The sequence below is a fragment of the Passer montanus genome, unplaced genomic scaffold, assembly GCF_014805655.1.
Source record: "Passer montanus isolate IOZ18808 unplaced genomic scaffold, ASM1480565v1 scaffold13, whole genome shotgun sequence".
NCBI classification, from domain to species: Eukaryota; Metazoa; Chordata; class Aves; order Passeriformes; family Passeridae; genus Passer; species Passer montanus.
The window spans coordinates 14,858,183-14,875,799 of record NW_024359832.1 but is presented as its reverse complement, the minus strand read 5'-3'; the positions used below and the strand labels follow the sequence as shown (position 1 = coordinate 14,875,799).

General features: G+C 34.5%; 1 protein-coding gene across 2 annotated transcripts in view; it reads right to left on the bottom strand.

The window, feature by feature from the left end:
* RAB28 (RAB28, member RAS oncogene family) overlaps window positions 1–17,617 on the bottom strand; it is a 63,554-nt gene that overhangs the window by 3,772 nt on the left and 42,165 nt on the right. For both annotated transcript variants that reach the window (XM_039699109.1, XM_039699108.1), the window contains exons 5-6: window positions 7,237–7,340; window positions 4,357–4,434 (exon numbers count right to left, since the gene is read on the bottom strand). In XM_039699109.1, coding sequence (XP_039555043.1) covers window positions 4,357–4,434; window positions 7,237–7,340 — 182 coding nt within the window. The remainder of the gene's footprint in view (window positions 1–4,356; window positions 4,435–7,236; window positions 7,341–17,617) is intronic.

The following is a 17,617-nucleotide window of genomic DNA, read 5'->3' as shown; positions in this document are numbered from 1 at the left end:
TTCAAGGTCAAAATTAATTAATAAATAATTAAATTCCATTATTTTAAGGGAAACAATATATAAACTGGATTAGGAATATATAAACAGTATACATTAAAGATTACCTCTGTAAATAAAACCTGTATGTCAAACAAGCAACAATAATTGAATAGGCTGGCAAAGGACCTGGATTTATTAGCTGCTGAAGTACTCTTCTTGAGCTTAATTCATCACATTCATATTATCTTATCTAGTGGAAAACACTCATGATTTACTGGACTCCTGGCCTGATGTTATCAAGAGAAAGGTTGCCAAATCCCACGTAGGGCAGTAGTAGGAGTTTTAGCATTAAACAGCATTATCTGACCTCACAGGACCTAGTTCCTTCATACCAATCTTTTGACTAGAGCTGAAGGGCAAAAAAACCCCAAAAGAAAAAGTCCTGCAATCAGCAGGCAATTAATTGTTCCCCAAACATTGGTCTAAATCCCATCCTGTAAACACAGGCAGATTAGTGACCTATGCTTAGGTACACTGTAGCAAAAAACTGATGATCATAAATGACCTGGATTTTCCAATGGAATTTCATCCAAATAAGAGTTTAAAAATATCATTGCAATATTTCTTTCATTAACTTTTAATTACCAGGTAATTAAAAACTTGGGCCTCTGCATCAGATTCTACATCAAGTGTATAATTGCCATGGTTCAAATCAACATAAATAATGAGAAATAACCTTTTCTTGGTCCAGGTGCTCTGTATTCCAGATCTGACTTATCTGCCAAACACTTTATTGTACAAAGCTGGCACACACACACTGGTCTGCTGAACTGGTGTTTAGTTAGAGAGAAAACTACACATCACTTACAAAAATGCTAGCTCTTGCCAGTGCCAAGGAACAAAGCTGTACCCCATGCAGTTTTTACACTACGGTTGAAAGTAAAAAATACAGAAAGAAAAACATTTGATTAATAAAGGAGCTATTTCCTCACATTTCATCAGACCCTTGCAATTTAAAAGGGAGAGTATTTTGAGGACTGAAAATAAGTCAGAATCTGCAATTTTATTATTTTGGAACTGTTCTATTTCAAAAAACATGCTCTACTTTCCAGTCACGCATGAAGAGTAATCTAGTTCTTTGTTTCACCACAGTTTTGTCCAAATAAAAGTTTGATTAACAGCTATCTCAGCATGTTACCAGACAAGGTTTAGTAGCTCTAGCTGAGATAGTTTAAAGACTTACCACCCCCAAATGTCTGTCCTATTCCTCTGCTGGATGCCATTGCTGCCAAAGGAGAGCTGCTGGAATGTAACGTGGACTTGCACCTCATCCACTTCAGCACAGTCTGGCAGCTTCTCTTTAAAACAACTTTCAGCAGCAGTTTAAGCTAAGCTGCTCAACTTCACCCTGATGTGGCCAAAGCACATGATCACCTTCCATGTTCTGATTCTGATGTGGGAGCAATACATTCCAACAAAAAGGCAGCAGAAAATAGCTTGGGCTGCATTAATATCTTAAACTGCTGCAGCTGTTTTCTGAAATAATGCAGAGTAAATATAATTCAATCTCTAAAGCTTGTTCTTGCAGTCAATTAACAGAAGTTGTGCTGCTAATTTGAAGACAACTAAGAACCTTATATACTTTTCACAAGAGCATCTGCAGTTCTGCTAGTCATCAAAGCTCAAAAGTCATGAGCCAAAATCCAAAAATTCATACAAGTTAAAATACTATGTTTGGGATTCCTATTACTTATTTGTATCCACCTATGAGTCACATCTAAGATCCTCCTAGACTGTAACAATCATAACTAACTCTAAACACAAGAAATAAGATATTCAGGCACAAAATCAAGCGCTAGAAATAATTTTAAAGTGTATTCTCAATACTAGACAATAAAAAATACACATATAGCATTTGAGTGTTGGCATTTTACAAAAATTCAATATTTAATCTTATATTTTGCTACTGCCTAGATTGAATGAACATATCTGATTCTCTCTGACAAATGGATTCGAGCAAGAACCATCTCAGCAATAAGGAAATCTCACATTGCACAAAATATGGAAAACTCAAATATACAATCCAGTGTGTAAATAGTGCACATTTGTAAAATCCAAAATCCTTATTTAAAGATTGAATCCAAGTCAACACTTGTATACTTTATGGATGAGTCACATTTACTATTATCTTGTATTTATTAGATTCTTTATAGCATTTATCTAGCATCTGTTTATCCACTGATCTAATTTTATAGCCCAGTAGCTAGAGTATTCAATGTCTAAAAACTTTAAGGAACACATGTTATATAATTGTCCCACAAATTAAGGAATACACGTGCCCATTTTAGAGATGAAAGAGGAGAAAACTCCCACCACCACCACTGTACTGAAGGGGCCTGCACCTGTCATACAAGAGTCTGTGGTAAAACAGAAATCTAATAATGGCATCATCCTCTAACACCACCTCCTTCCAGCCAAGAGACCAGCTCCACGCTTTTGGCAAACATCATCCACGCATCACTTCAATTAGGCTTTTCTACTGCAGACAAATGAATTTCTCTAAAGAGAATTTATCTTTCCGAGAATATGAAGATTCAAGTTTTCGCTCTCCAGATTATGAAGAAACTTTCCCTTTTCTATTCTTATGAAGTAATGGGGATATTTGGTTCCATACAACAGTGAGCCTTAAGATACAGCTAACAGACATTCCAATACAATTCTCATTGGGGAAACTCTTAGAATCCCTTCAAAATAACCCTCTCAAATGGAGCAAAGGTTTTACTGATAACAAAGACCTATTGCTTGTTTGGAGTAGATTTAAATTATGCTCCATTAACAGAACTTTGCAAATTAAGCATCTCACACTCTTTAGCTACACACACTGTTGCACCACACAATGACTTCTCCTGTACCTAAAAGGCAACAGTGAAGTTTATTTTCTGTCCAAATTAATTTACTGGCTTATTTTTTTTCTTTTTTTTTTTCTTTTTTTTGTGAGTGGTGGTGGTTTTTCAGAGACATTTTTTTACCTTTTTTTTTTTTGATAATTAGAGCCTGGATTCACATCAATAGTAATATATGCCACAGTATTTAATTTATGCAAATTAACTATTTATAGGCTATTGGTAATGCAACTTGTGTAATATCAACTGACCCATATATTGCATATTCCATTGATCTACTCAACAAAATTAAAAGCTAATTACAATACTAAAGTAGAAGGAAGCCTACTTAAATCTAATACCAGTTTGACATAATTAATGTACTCTTGAACTGGGGCTATATGGAGCTTCTTACTTTAAAGACAACCTATAAGAATGCCCTTTCTTTAGAATTATACAGTTTTCCCTATAACCCTATTATCAGTCTCCTTTAAATTTAAGGTATTTATACACCTTTCTACAATCTTAGACCTGAGTTACAGAACACCACTCAGAGCACAGAGAGGTCTAGGAGTGACAGTCCAGTGCTAGCTAAACAACCAAAGTAAAATTTAAGAACCCTATGTGCTCAATTATTTAGCACAAATAATGACAGCTCAAAATAATACATGGGTAGTGCCTTAGTAGCAAGAACTCTATGTGCTCAATTATTTAGCACAAATAATGACAGAGCTCAAAATAATAGATGGATAGTGCCTTCGTAGTAAAAGAACATTTAAAAGACACACTTAGTATTTCTCTGCCTATAAATTACAGCTTTTTAAAACTAATTTGTTGCTAAGTATGCTCTGTAAGTTTATTTTACAATTTTACTGTTTGCAATACAGTTTTCTAGCCAACCACTTCAACACAGATTGCAAACACTGCTGTGGCAAAGCACTTTCAGAAATTACATATTTATTGTATATTTCAAAAAGAAGGACACCAAGCTGTACATAAGGAATGCTTTGCCATTTATTTTAAATAAATTTACTGACTTATTTTGTGGTACTTATTTAACACTGGTACTGAAAAGCAGATCTAGGACGTTACACCACTAGAATAGAAACATTTGGATTCACTAAGTAAATTTAAATTGGTTGTAGAAAAAAATTTCAGTTTAAACCCATGCATATAATATAATTTATATCTTCCATACTACCTGCATATGCACACATATTTAATTTCTAAGCTAATCTTAAGTGCTATTTCTAAACAAACACCCTTAGAACTAAAGTTTTTTCTTAATTTCTGAACATGTTTTTTCTTGTTTCAGAGAGTTGATCATGATGGATAAGTAAGGAATTATCATATTTCATAAAAGCTGTTGTGAAATTGAATATTTATCTTCAGAACAACAGATGAAGATTTATTTAAAGAACAGTTATAAATCCACAAGATCACTTTTAATACTAAATAAAATACTAAAAAAATCCATGTATTTGTGAAAAATCACCTGTGATTGTTCCAATTCTGCTTTGTTTAATTTGATGCCGAGTATGTCAGCAGCAATTCTCTGAAAACACAGGAAGACCTATGGAAAGAAAATAAATTGCATTTCAATGATTAAAAACAGACATCCTTGAGGTTCTTTCAAATATATCAAACCATTCCTGAACAGTAAACAATGATATACAAAATTGTGACCTGTGCAAAACAGATCTGAAAAAAAACCCCTCAGCTGGTACTTTCAATTTTGTTTAAAAATTTGAGAAAATAATTCAACAATGGTACAAGGAATGAACAGTATGCTGGATTGTTAAGCAACACTTCTACTTTGCCTCCAGAGACCTAAGTTTAAACAAGCTTTTACACAACCCACCTCTCAAATACTACTCCCGGTGCTATAAAATATGAATAAGGGTATTCACTAATGTTGAGCACAAAAATGTATTACCAGTGTATTGTGAAATAAGAGATGTAGGTTTCTGAAACTGAGAATAACAGAACTGTGCATCGACATCACCAAAATCCCTACTACATATGTCCAAAAAATAGCAGTATGAAAGAGTTCTGAAGAATCTTACAGAACACACACCAAAGAGAAGCATCTAGGAACAAGCAGGATGTTGTACAGCCTGTAGCAGCAGCCTGGCAGAGTTAGACTTTGGACATGGTTTAACACATAATACTGGGTGGCAATGCTGTTTTAAATAATTTCTTTAATTCATCTCAAGACAGTCCACCTATCTCACTGTTTAGGTAAAACTGCATTTTAAATGTGACTAAAGAATATGACATGTTCAAGAGGAGCAGCTTAAGTGTGCAGTGCTGCTAAACACTGTATTGCCAAGCTACAAGTTACATTTTATCTGCAGGGCTGCTAACAACATCTGAGCTCACCATCTAAATACCTAACAAACGTTGTTTTGCATCATGCAGCTGATACCCACCAAAAAAAAAATCTACGTAAATGCTCACCATCATTTTCAGTGAAAATTAAGAAAAAAAATACTATTTACACGGTCTCTTCTAATATCCAAGATGGAAACCAGAAATAAACTAGTGGCACAATCAACAAAGTGTGGTTGCTTCCAAAACAATTGCTCTTTCTCTCAACTCCTTGGTGCAGTACTGGTCTGTTCTACCAACATCTACACAACAAGAAAGGGCACACTGAACAGAAATTCTGAGGCTCAGAGACCTACTTTAACCCACATCAAGATCACAGGTGCTCTGAGCTACATCACCTGCCCTGAGGACACTCTGTGCAAAAAACATCAAGCACAAGTGCAATGCTTCAGCTATGTGATTTGGTGGACAGTAACACAGTTAGTGATAATAAATCTTCCATTAATTTTTTTTTGCCCCTGAGATGACTTTTGGAATTTTCTATACACACAAAATCATCTTTTGCAAATAGGTCTGTTGAAAAGATCTGACATAAACGAAACAAATCATTGAACTGAGTAAGACTCCTCTAGTCTATATTCACAGTAGCAATGGATGCCTCTTCTTAAATCACTGTCTAGGATAAACACTCCATCTTCTGAATGATCAGTGTGCAGCAGCAGTGAAAGGGATAATGCAAATTTATATTCAAACTAAAAATGAACTACTGAAACTACTTCTTTTGTTAGTATATATTTAGGCAGAGATTTCCTGTTAATATTTTCTAGTCATGTTCAGATTTACTTTTGCTTTTAAACAGTAAGCTATTAAAAATACAATCAGTATATATAGTGGAATGCTGATGTAATTAAAGACTTAATTAAAAAGCTGAAATAAAGATTCTGTCATAATTAGCAATGATAACTGTATCAATTATAACATGAACTGATTTTGGTGGTCTCCTTGAGAAAAGAATACATTTTATCAGATGCACATGTTACTAAGGGTAGAATTATGATTTTTTTCTTCTGTTGCTAGCATAAAAAGCCAGTAATTCCACACTTAAAACAAAAAAAATATGCCAAGGTTTTAACACAAACTAAAAAGAGAATCAGGACTCACTGCATTTGTAACAGTAGCATTGTTAGACTTCACAGAAAAACTATTATCTTACAAAATTAGGCAGTTCACTGCACAAGATTCATCTAAGACCTTAACAAGTGATTCCATTTGTGTACTATACTTCCATGTACATGACCATGGTCTTGCTATTCAATAACATTAAAATAAAGTAAACTTTCTTGTCAACAGTAATATTAAGTAGACAGATACAAGACTGTTTTATGGGAATGACAAACTCATTAGGCATGAGACAGAAATCAAGCAAAACAATATAATAATATTTAATTTGACTGATAGTGTCAACTCAAAAAGAACCTTTTCTTTCATACACTTCCAACTAAAACAAATAACCCAGTTAGCTCAGAGTCAAAAGATTGTTCAAAAATGTACTCTGCAAAGCATCTGGTACAAATGTCAGAATGTTCAAATTTCAATGGAGCTGCAAAGGGAATGTCTGTCATGGCTCAGGACTCATATTAAAATCTTTTATTGCAACAGGGTCTTGTCACATTATTTACCAATTGTTGGAAAATTCTATATTGATGGGCTGTAGATGGGACTCCACCTGGAATGAAGAAATATACTTAACTACAGGCTGACAGCAAACAGAGATTTAGTTGGTCTCAGTTTTCACGCTGATGTATAAGTCAGATCATTTCCATTAAAATCTGTACCTCAAACTGAAAATCAGATGAGAAACCACTGTAATTTAATAAGAATAATACACATTCATACAAAGATCTACTTTTCATGCAACTAAGGGAGTCAAAAAAGGGCCTGCAGCACTCAGAGTTCTCAACAGTTCATATGAAGTATAATATAACTGCTGCATCTTGAAAAAAAACTACAGACATCTACAAGTTTGGGGTTTTTCCTTACTTACAGAATCTCCTGTCTTGGCTGACACAAAATGGCTACTGAAGTTGTTTTCCTGACAAAATCGCTGGTGCTTGTCAGCTTTCACTGTGCGAATATGCTCCAAGTCAACTAAAAATAAGTTGAAGAAATGAAAAATTATTACACTGGAGCCCATTTAGTTACTGACCTTAGAAATTATTCACTGGAAACACATCAGATATAATACTTTCCTTTACAGGTATATGCAAATGCAAGTTTCTTTCACTCTATAATCATTTGCTAAAATAAAAGCAATTAATTATATCAGACTAATTTTATTTGCAAAACTGAAATGAAACCACAACTAAAATTTTATGGCCAAATGCAACAAATTCATATCTCAAAGTACAAATTTATTTCTGGATACACTCAAATATTTTGTAATAACTTTGCTGCTAGCTACATACAAGACAGAATTAATATTCCATATTCTGTTTGCAAGATGCATATTGGGGATTCCAGTGTAACCTGAAGACTTTTACAAAATAAATTCACCAGGCACATCTGCATCGACATATTTTTCCAAAGTAAAAATGTAAATAAGTTATAAAGAATTTTATTGCAGAACATGGCAAAGCAAAAACATTCACTATAATAAAAAAATTGACTGAGTAAAAGCAGTGATGCTTAGTTACTTACATATGAGACTTTCAATTCCACAAAGGTGTGGTTCAGAAAATTTTAAAAAGTAAAATTCACATTTCAAGACTCACACATATTTTCATTTTTATCACTTTATAACCACTGGAAGCAGAGTAAAGCTTCCAAATGGTATTTTGTGCTGAAAAGCACTGGTTGCTTCCAAAATCTCACAGAACTCAAGCCTTGTGCAGGTTTTATTGTGTACATTCCAGTTTCTCCAATCTGATCCTAAGGTAATTGGAAACTATATTGAACAGTTTCTCTTTTTTTTATTGCATTACGGTTCCTATAAGGGTGTTGACTCAATGTAGTCAAATTATAAGGCAAATATATTCAGAAGGATTTAAGGACAAGCAAGCTCTTTGAGTTAATACAGGAAAAAAAAACTTCAACTGATTTCCTGAGGAAGGGACCCAACTGACTTGTAAAAACTTGTAAATTTGCAAATCTAGTAAGCCTGTATAATAGTGTTATTTGATTATCAGCTGAAAAAATGCTCTCCTACTACATAAAAGGCTTTATTTTTAAATGATATTGGAGGTCTTTAATTTGTAGGCTCTGGAGATTTTCTCTTGGAGATTTTTAGCCTAACAGGGGATTCCTACACCCCATTTATACTGCTTACCTTGGTTAATGTGGAGTTTTTGACACGTATTACTGTTCCTTGCACATCAGTAAGGCCTTGTTTGTAAGAACAGGCCTAAAATCATCCAGTTACCACAGACATTAATTTGTGAAGGACTAAAATACTAAACTATTAACACTAATGTTTCTAGTATAGTTTTTCCATAACACTAAATGCCCACTATGTCATAAAGATTCATTTAAAAAGGGAAGAACAAATACATTTACTAAAATAAAGCCCAAAGTCAATAACAATTTTGTTAAAAACATGCATTTAATTTTTTTCTCTGAAAAATAACTATCAAGATAAAAGATAGACTCTTTTGAAATGCCTTTAAGAATAAAATACAGCATACTGCCTAAAACATTTCATTATTAACTATTATTTTTATGCTTCATATATTAGTTTTAAGTGCAGCTTGGAAAAAACAACAGTAAGATTACTCTTTTGGGAAAAATAAAAATGTATTTTCTTTATTTTCATTTCATGAACTTTTAAAGGAACTTTAACTCCATCTCCAGATTTCACTCATTATATTTCTCTGATTATACCTGAACTCAAAAAACCTACACACAATTACAATACAATTATAGATAAATAGATAGATAGACAGCATTTACACTATATTCCTTTAAAATACCACTACATGCTTACACAAATACATAAAAACAAGTTCACTAGTTACATTCTCTCTCAAACTCTCTTTCCCAGGAAGGAAAGAATACAGAGTGTACAAAGAAAACAATGGCTAAAAGGCTGATGGATTTCCAGGAAAAAAATGCCACAGGCATATTGGAAATCATCCTCAAATGCCTCTTATTTCCTATGAAGAAACATCAATAATAACATATGGTCAGTAGAGTATATACTTTACTACAGAAGAGAAATTAAAGCCCACGAGATCATAGAAACAAACAGATTGAACGTGAAAAATCAAGGTGTAATTATGTTTTCAAACTTTGTGTACTACTCAGTCCTTCTCCCCAGTCACAAGTACTTCACTTTCTGCCTCCTGAATTTTGGGCTGTCTGCTCTGAACTGTACAGGCATTGTCATGCCAGGGAACTGCCAGGTGACAGTCCATGTGTGCATTCAGAGGCCACAGAAAATGCCAGGTGATTCATGTTACATTAGCTTGTGGTGAAAAAGGGCACATTTTCAGTACAATAAGTGTTTCAAGAGTTAATAAATATTTAACTACCCAAAACTGCAGTTTGGAGTCAATGAAGGGCAGTGATCCTAAGTCCAATTCCTTTGCATTGCCCACGGGCCAAGGGCATAATTGTAGAGTTACTGAAGATCAGCTAAAGACAGTGAACAGTTACCCTCCAGTCCTTTTCCTTTAACATCTGACACTGGTCAGCTCAACAGGCAGAATTCTTAGCACACCAGGAGATAAGTCTTGTCCAGCTTTTATTTAGACATCACAGCAAAAAGACTTTAGGGAGAGCTTTGGAGGAGAAAAATTATTTTCTAAAAAAGATATTTATAAGGAATGTAGGGACTTTATAGACAGAAAACTAACAGCTGGCTAATGTGGGCTCATACGATGAGCCAATTAACAGCAGGAATAGGTATCTTGGGATGAAGAATGATACGAGAGTGCACTTATGCCATGAAAAGTTTAACAGCAAAGACAAATACATTTTGGATAGAAAGAACGTGAATAAGATACATAAATACCGTTTGATTTTATAAACCAGGCAAATGATCTTGCAGAATATTCTAAATGACTAGATAACAAAGCAATGGCCAAGAAAAAGGAATTATTGAAATTTAGATACAAAATGAGAACATTTTAACTCTGGTAATGGCTATGCTAGGCCATATCTAACAAAGGTCTCAAAGAAGGAATCTGCAAGATTTGGCCACACATCAAACACAAACATTTAGAGAAAGGCCCAAAGTGAAGTTTACATGCCAGATGGTACAGTCATCCTCTTCATCTTTAGGGAATGGGAAAGAGGGTAACAGCAGGGCAAAATTAATAGCTTCTTTTTTACCAAGCAGAATATAAACTGATGGCTAGAGATTCACAATGGGATGAATAAAGGAGACAAAAGGACACAAGACACAAGTTTGAAAAGTAGAAAGATTTAACTATTTGCAAACAGTGACACTCTACAGCACACAAATGTTACAAACCAGTATTTTTGGTCAAGGGCTTGAATACAAACTCTCCTATTTGCACTAAAGTATGTTTTCTGATCATAAAAAGCTAAGGCAGTGAGGGTATTTCTTTGATCTCTCATTTCAAAAATTCTAAATGTCTTAAAAATGGGATCAACAGGCAGAAAGGGCTGTTAAAAGTATACATTATGAAAGCAATAGATAAAATGTCAATGGGGTACATCGCTAATTCCCTCGTTAGAATGGAACCACTTAATATATTTGCATTAAATGGAATACTTGCATGAAAACTTGTATCGAGAAGCAGAGGGACGTCATGAGCAATGGGGGAAGGAGAGGGAGATAGTATTGTTCCCCTGACTAACCTGATCAGGACAGGAAAAGTGGGCTCATCAGCACCAAAGTACATTCAAAGTCCTTTTCAAAGAAAAGGCATCCACAATACAGGCTGTTGCAGATTTGGTCATTTTTTTGCCTGAAATACACACTAAAAGCCTCGAGTGACAACTACAAAAAATACATGGCTGCCAGATATCCTCCAAAATTTATCTCCATTGCCTTGCTTATGCTCTAATGAGCCCTTCTTTGATTGGTTCTCTAAAATAGGACTAAACATTCATCTTTAAGATTTCTAGTATGAAGAGTCACTTCAATTACAGTAGCAAGATAAGACTGCTGTTCCATGACAGGTTGATATACATCTGTATGTACAGGTATCTCATAAAGATACCAGAACAACAAAAACAGATTAGAAACTTTGGGAATTTTGACAGGTTGATATACATCTGTATGTACAGAACAACAAAAACAGATTAGAAACTTTCGGAATTCAGATGCAACTCTCAGCAAGGCAAACAGATCCAATTAAAATCTCCATTTAAAAACTGAGCAAGCATAGATCAACATCTGCTGTTGCAAAAGTAGGTAAGACTTACTAAAATGCTTGCTTCTCATGAATTCCAGGGAGTTGCATTTTGATTTATAGGTGAGATTAAACAGAGATCTAGTGAGGTGAAAAGAGAAAACAGAATCTAGGAGGAAAGTATTGAACTCCCACAGAAATCCCAAGGATACTCCTTCTAAGGCATTCCTGAAGACTTCTTGGAAGAAAATCAACTCTATCCCAGCCAAAACCAGCACAGAAAGGAAAAAAAAAAAATAAAAAACACCTGTAAGAACAACACTGCAAGTGACAGTTCAAAGAAGGACAAAGAAGTAAGATCAAGTTATAACCAGAGAGACTTGATTAAGTTACAGCTTCAGGTGATCTATAAATGATTTTCAAATTGCTATTATACATCAATTATTCGTAGTGAAAATCTCACGGACAATGCTAAATCAAAATGGAAAAGAAAAGCATACTTTAAAATACTGCAAGGTAAGATATCAATTCTATGATTTAAAAATTCTGAGGAAACACTCGAGACAGTATAAATTCTTCTTCAAAGTCAAAAGTCCATATGAATTTACTTGAGAAATTAAGAGTAAGTCAGTGAAATTTTAGTATATTGGGCTGTGGCAAGGGAATGGAAAAACTTTAAAAGTACGAGATAAAACACAAATGAGTGCTTTACAATCTATCCACACCCAGCCATCCAACAGCAATTACATCTTGATTGAATAGTTCTGCTGCTTTTGGCTCTGAAACCACTAATGGTAAATAAATTAATGTCAAAACTGTTTCTCTTCCACTATTTAGATGCTTGTGTCATTCCATAAGTTAAAAAATGGCCTGCAATAAACCACACAGCACCACCATGCACAGACTATCTTTTCCATTCCACTACACCATATCTGGTGTAGCAGCTTCAAAACTACTTGAACTTCACTGCTTCTCTAAAACCCAGGAGCTAGGACTAATATAATTAGCTCACCAGTGTTCTGCAAGGAGTAAAGAGTGATATCTAATCCCAAAACTGGACTGTCTTAAAATTAAGGCAATAAATAAAATAAATGTAACAGTTTACTCAATACAACTGGTACAAAGACGAAGCCAGGAAGTACTTTATATATCATCAGTCAGAAGAGTGATGAATGTTCTGGTTTTATAATCTTTCAAAACCATATAAGTAAATAACTGCACATACTTTAAAAAGACAACAGAGCATCATTTTTGCAGAATGTAAAGGCTGCTACTCAGTTTATTTATCTCTCTTGCCCCCAGGACTGCCAGTCTCTTCTTTCATAACATCACGGAAGAAGAGCTCCATGTAAAATTACAGGAGTTTTTTAAGTAGGAAAACATCCATTTTTCATGAATCTTCCTTTCAGGTAATTTTGGAAGAAACACAAAACCTGTCTATAATTCATACAGGTACTTCCAAGCAGCTGAGAAACTAGTGACAGTACTTGCTGAGGACAGTATAGGCAACTGAGTATAATGCATGTGAAGCAAGTCTGAGTGTTTAATACTTGGGACTTCCCCTGGACTGTGAGATTACAATTTGAAACCATAAACTGTTTTCAATGATTATACCAGTGATAATTAACCTACCCTCTTTCTAAAACATATGTATGGAAAGAAACAAGAGACAGTTTGGAGTTTCAGTAAACACATGCCTCTCCACCCAAATCTGACGATCATCTGCTTTCAGACCTTGAATTGTAAAAACTGCAAGGGATTCATTTGCAAAGGGGCAGTTCTCTTTAAGATGGACCTTTTTTAATTGATAACAGTATTTTCCATTAAAACTGGCAGTAACACATAAATGCAGTTACAACTCTCTGGTTTTTTACTTATCTTACATATTATAGCTATTTCGTATTTCAGTATAACTAAGAGTAGTTTTAAAGTTATGAGTAAACATCTTCATTAATCTATGGTACCACACAAAAATATGTTCTTTTATAGTATGCTGTGAAAAATGAAATATAAATCTTTCTGCAAAGTATTTGCAGCTGTGCACACAAGGTATACAATTACATAATGTTTAAATAATGAGCTATCACGATTAGCCCACACAGACATGACAAGTAAAATGCTTTAATAATTTATTAATTTGATTTACATGTGCTTAAAATTATGTACACATTTTCTCTTCTGAAAATACTTCAGGGTCATTAAAAAAAGGGTCTGTATATGACAATGTCTTTTTCATCCTATTTTTTGGTATAATTTCTGACTGATTTCTTAAGAACAAAGCTAGCTTGGGCACCTGAAAGCCTAGCAGACAGGACAACAACACATACAGCACTGTCCTCATGCAGTGCACGCTGCTCAACAAGTACAGTCGGTTTAATTCCAGAACGTGACAGTTCTGCTTCCTCCATGCGTAAGCAAACGTGGATGAAAAAGGGAATTAAAAGAGGAATTTCTGCATGAGGTGCCAAATATCCGCTATTCTAAAAAATAAACCAGAAATCAAGCTGAACACTGACAACATTCTAGGCAACAGGATTTACTTTCCAGTTTATCAGACCTTTTTCTCATAGCCTGTCAACAGGGAATAGCTCAGCGTGGCCCATTGCTCTGGCCAGCAGGAACCCCCTTTCAAGCCTCTTCTGCTGTAAGCAATATTATCTGGTTTTAATCCTAATTCTACTATCAATCCAAAGAAAAAAGTGAAATTTAAAAATGGGCAACAAAAAACCCCTCCCTAGTTTTTTATTGCACAGCTTACCAGCAACCTACTGCTTTCCCACTAAAACATGGAAGTATTTCATTATGTCTTAGATTTTAAAGAGTATTTCAGTAGGTAAGTTAGAACTTCAAGCAACTGCACTTTCATTTTCTATTTAGACACAAAGGTTCTTTCTGGGTAAATAAAAAAGCATCAAATATCTAATTATTATTATCCAATATTATCAGATTTATACAGAAATAACAATAACTTAATTTGCCAGAAAACTGGTCTGAAGCACTACCACACTTTCAGCTAGCTTTTTAAAAATCTGTTGTGATTTGGTACTTCTAAACTACTACAGCACGCATTCTCGCATATTCAATCCCAAATGTCAGAGTGCAAACTGCAGCTTTTCATAGTTAATTTTCTGTTAATACTTTCAATCTTCTTCTCACACTAAAATTGTGTAACTGCCAGAAAAAAAAACTCTTTCATGGAAGTCCTGAAAACTATGCCCCTACTCTGATTTAAGGAAGCTCAAAAGGAAATATAAATATAGTTCCAGTACAGATTTTCTCAGTAATTTTTTTAGGTTATCAAGAAAACATCTAGAGTGTTGATCTGGTTATACTCATGTCAGACAAACTACATGTCACATTAACTACCTCCAGGAAGTTATTCCAAACACAAAATAAACTGTTTATGCCACTTCTCAGATAGATAGCATGACAGATTGTTATTAATTGAAGACAGATGAAATACATTAATTTGATTGCAAGCATGTGTTTACTTTCTCACTGTCATGTACACTCTACTGCTGATGCTTTCCTATGAGGACATAGTAACAAATCAAATCTTGTATTAGAAGACTTGTTAAGGCAGAATAATAGGTGTTGCTGTACTTAAATACTTTTAAAACTACATTTAACATTTCCAGCTACAACAGGAAATCACTAGTTTCAGAAAGCAAAAAAACCATGGCTTAAAAACTCTTGTAATTTACATAAAACACTGTAACACTTCCTCCTCTTAAAAAATTAGAATTATCAGCAAATATGCTTCTCAATTACCATAAATAAAAATATATCTTTCTAAATAACAAATCTATGTTATTTAGAAGGCACTCTATGTGAGTGCCTTCCAGAAGACAAATTCCTACAGATACAAGACATGAAAATATATGCCTAATATGGGAAAGGAAAGGTGAACAATTCCTAGGTCTCTGCTTAAAAACAGAAAGACATCATGCCTGTGAATGAGGTTTGCCTGGTTTTGTGCACACCTCTCATATAGGCCTCCACTTATTTGTACGAAGCTTATGTGGAATCATCTTTCTTGTCCAAAAAATGTCATACAAAGACACAAAATCTGAGCTTCTTGGAATAACAATATTTCACACATTAAAATCAAATTGATGAAGCTGACAGTTTGTTCTAACACAGGAAATAATTTTAAAAAAGTGTTTAGCATGACAGGTTCTCTATTGGTATTTATGAAAGTAGCTGCAGTTATTACATTAACTTCTTATTACAAAAAATATCCCATATTAAATGAGAATTTCAAATACTGTTAAACAATAAACAATTACAGCACTTCAGCTAAAACTCTAAAACACAGTGGTTCTTGAGCATCTTAGGTTAATGAGGTTAACACTTGCAAGACTTAAAATAGGTTTCAACAGAAAACAAGAAGAGCAGCCAGAAGTAAATGCCTCCATCTCAGCACACCAAGTGCAGCTAACTAAAGAGGACACAGTGTGACAGGATTCTTGTCTAATAACAAGCATGTTTAATGTCTGGTAGATGGCAGGACATTTTTAAGATGATGTTAACCTTTGCAAATACAAACAGCAGGCATATTTTCATACAAAAGTAAAATTTCTTATGAAGGAAAAAACAATACACCCAAGTTTCTTTTCAAAACTAGAATGATGGATGATTGGCCTACACAGCTTAAAGAGACAGATAAAGAGAAAATAAGAATTTTTTTTTTCCCAGCTAGACATTTCCCATTTTCATTTTTAATAAATTCTTGGCAGAATTTCTTGCAACAATTTCTCATTTGGCTAAATGGACTAAGACTACACTGACAGCTGGAATCTGATCTCTTCTGTTAGGTACCTGTACCACTTACCCCTACCCGTAATGCTGACATTTTTGGAAACAAGTATTCAGAAAAGATTACATTATTAAACTAATACAAATTTGAGTCACCTTAAATATTATTTTAGGATTAAAACATAACTGGAACTACTCTAATTTTTTTTTTCTTTTTGAAAGGGTATAGTAAGGCCACAGAAAGCAAGAGAGGTGGATGAAAGGCATTGCTCACTGTCTTCTCCCCACCCTGCAACTCAAGTGGCAAAGTACACTGAAGATCTATTGAGGCAGCAGACCGTGAACTCAGAACACATTAATCGAGGCACAAGGAGTTCAGATGTGGTGCACACACCTCTGTGCAGATGATTTTATAATGTATCTCTGCTTGCTGCAGTGTACAGACCTAAACGAACACATCCTTAGGGTAAGCTTAACAATCAAGTGGGGCTGTGAAAGAAAGAACATGAAACACTTTTGTGCATTCTGGTATGGAGAATGAACAGCCTGGCTTCAGCAAACTAATGCTACTTTCTCAATAGTATCATGTCACAAGACTCTGATGCTCTTTAATTTCACACCTATGGTTAATTAGTTTTTACTTTTCCCACAGAAACATGTCCTAAGATAACAAGTTACTCCTGGAGAGAAGACAATTTGTTCACTGTTGCTTTTTATCCAGTCTGTCAGATTCTTATATGGCCCTAGCGCCCATTTACAAACCCTTTACAATTAGTAACAGATCATTTGCTGACTAATTTGCTTCCCAGTAGGCAAATACCATTCTTTTTTTTTACAAAAGGAAAATGAAACACATATGTAAAGATAAATTTAATGCCTTGCTAAGATCATAGGAAATTTCACTGAGCCATCAATTTACTGCTTTGTGCACTAAGTCATCTTTCATCTTCTCTTACACTTGTGTTCAGCCTTCCTAATCTTTGTGCCAATGGGAAACTTAAGTTATAAAGTTATGTTAAATGTGTTAATCTAGACTCAAACATCTTTATGAGTGCCTGTTTCCTAAAGACAAGGAAAAATGAGAAAAAGCCTAGGACAGGAGAACACAACCCAGCTGAATTTTTCTTGCTATATTAGTTCAATTATAAAAATCACAGGGCAGGCACAGTGACCAGCACAGGACACGAACACAGTTGAAAATGTTTATGGAATGATGCTGAGAAAGCAAAGCAAAGAAAAAAAAGCAGTGTTCACACAAACCATAATCCCCAATGCCCAATACCATGTACATTAATTCCAGTCCCCACAGGAACACTAAAACACCGACATTAGATAAGGATATGTTTAATG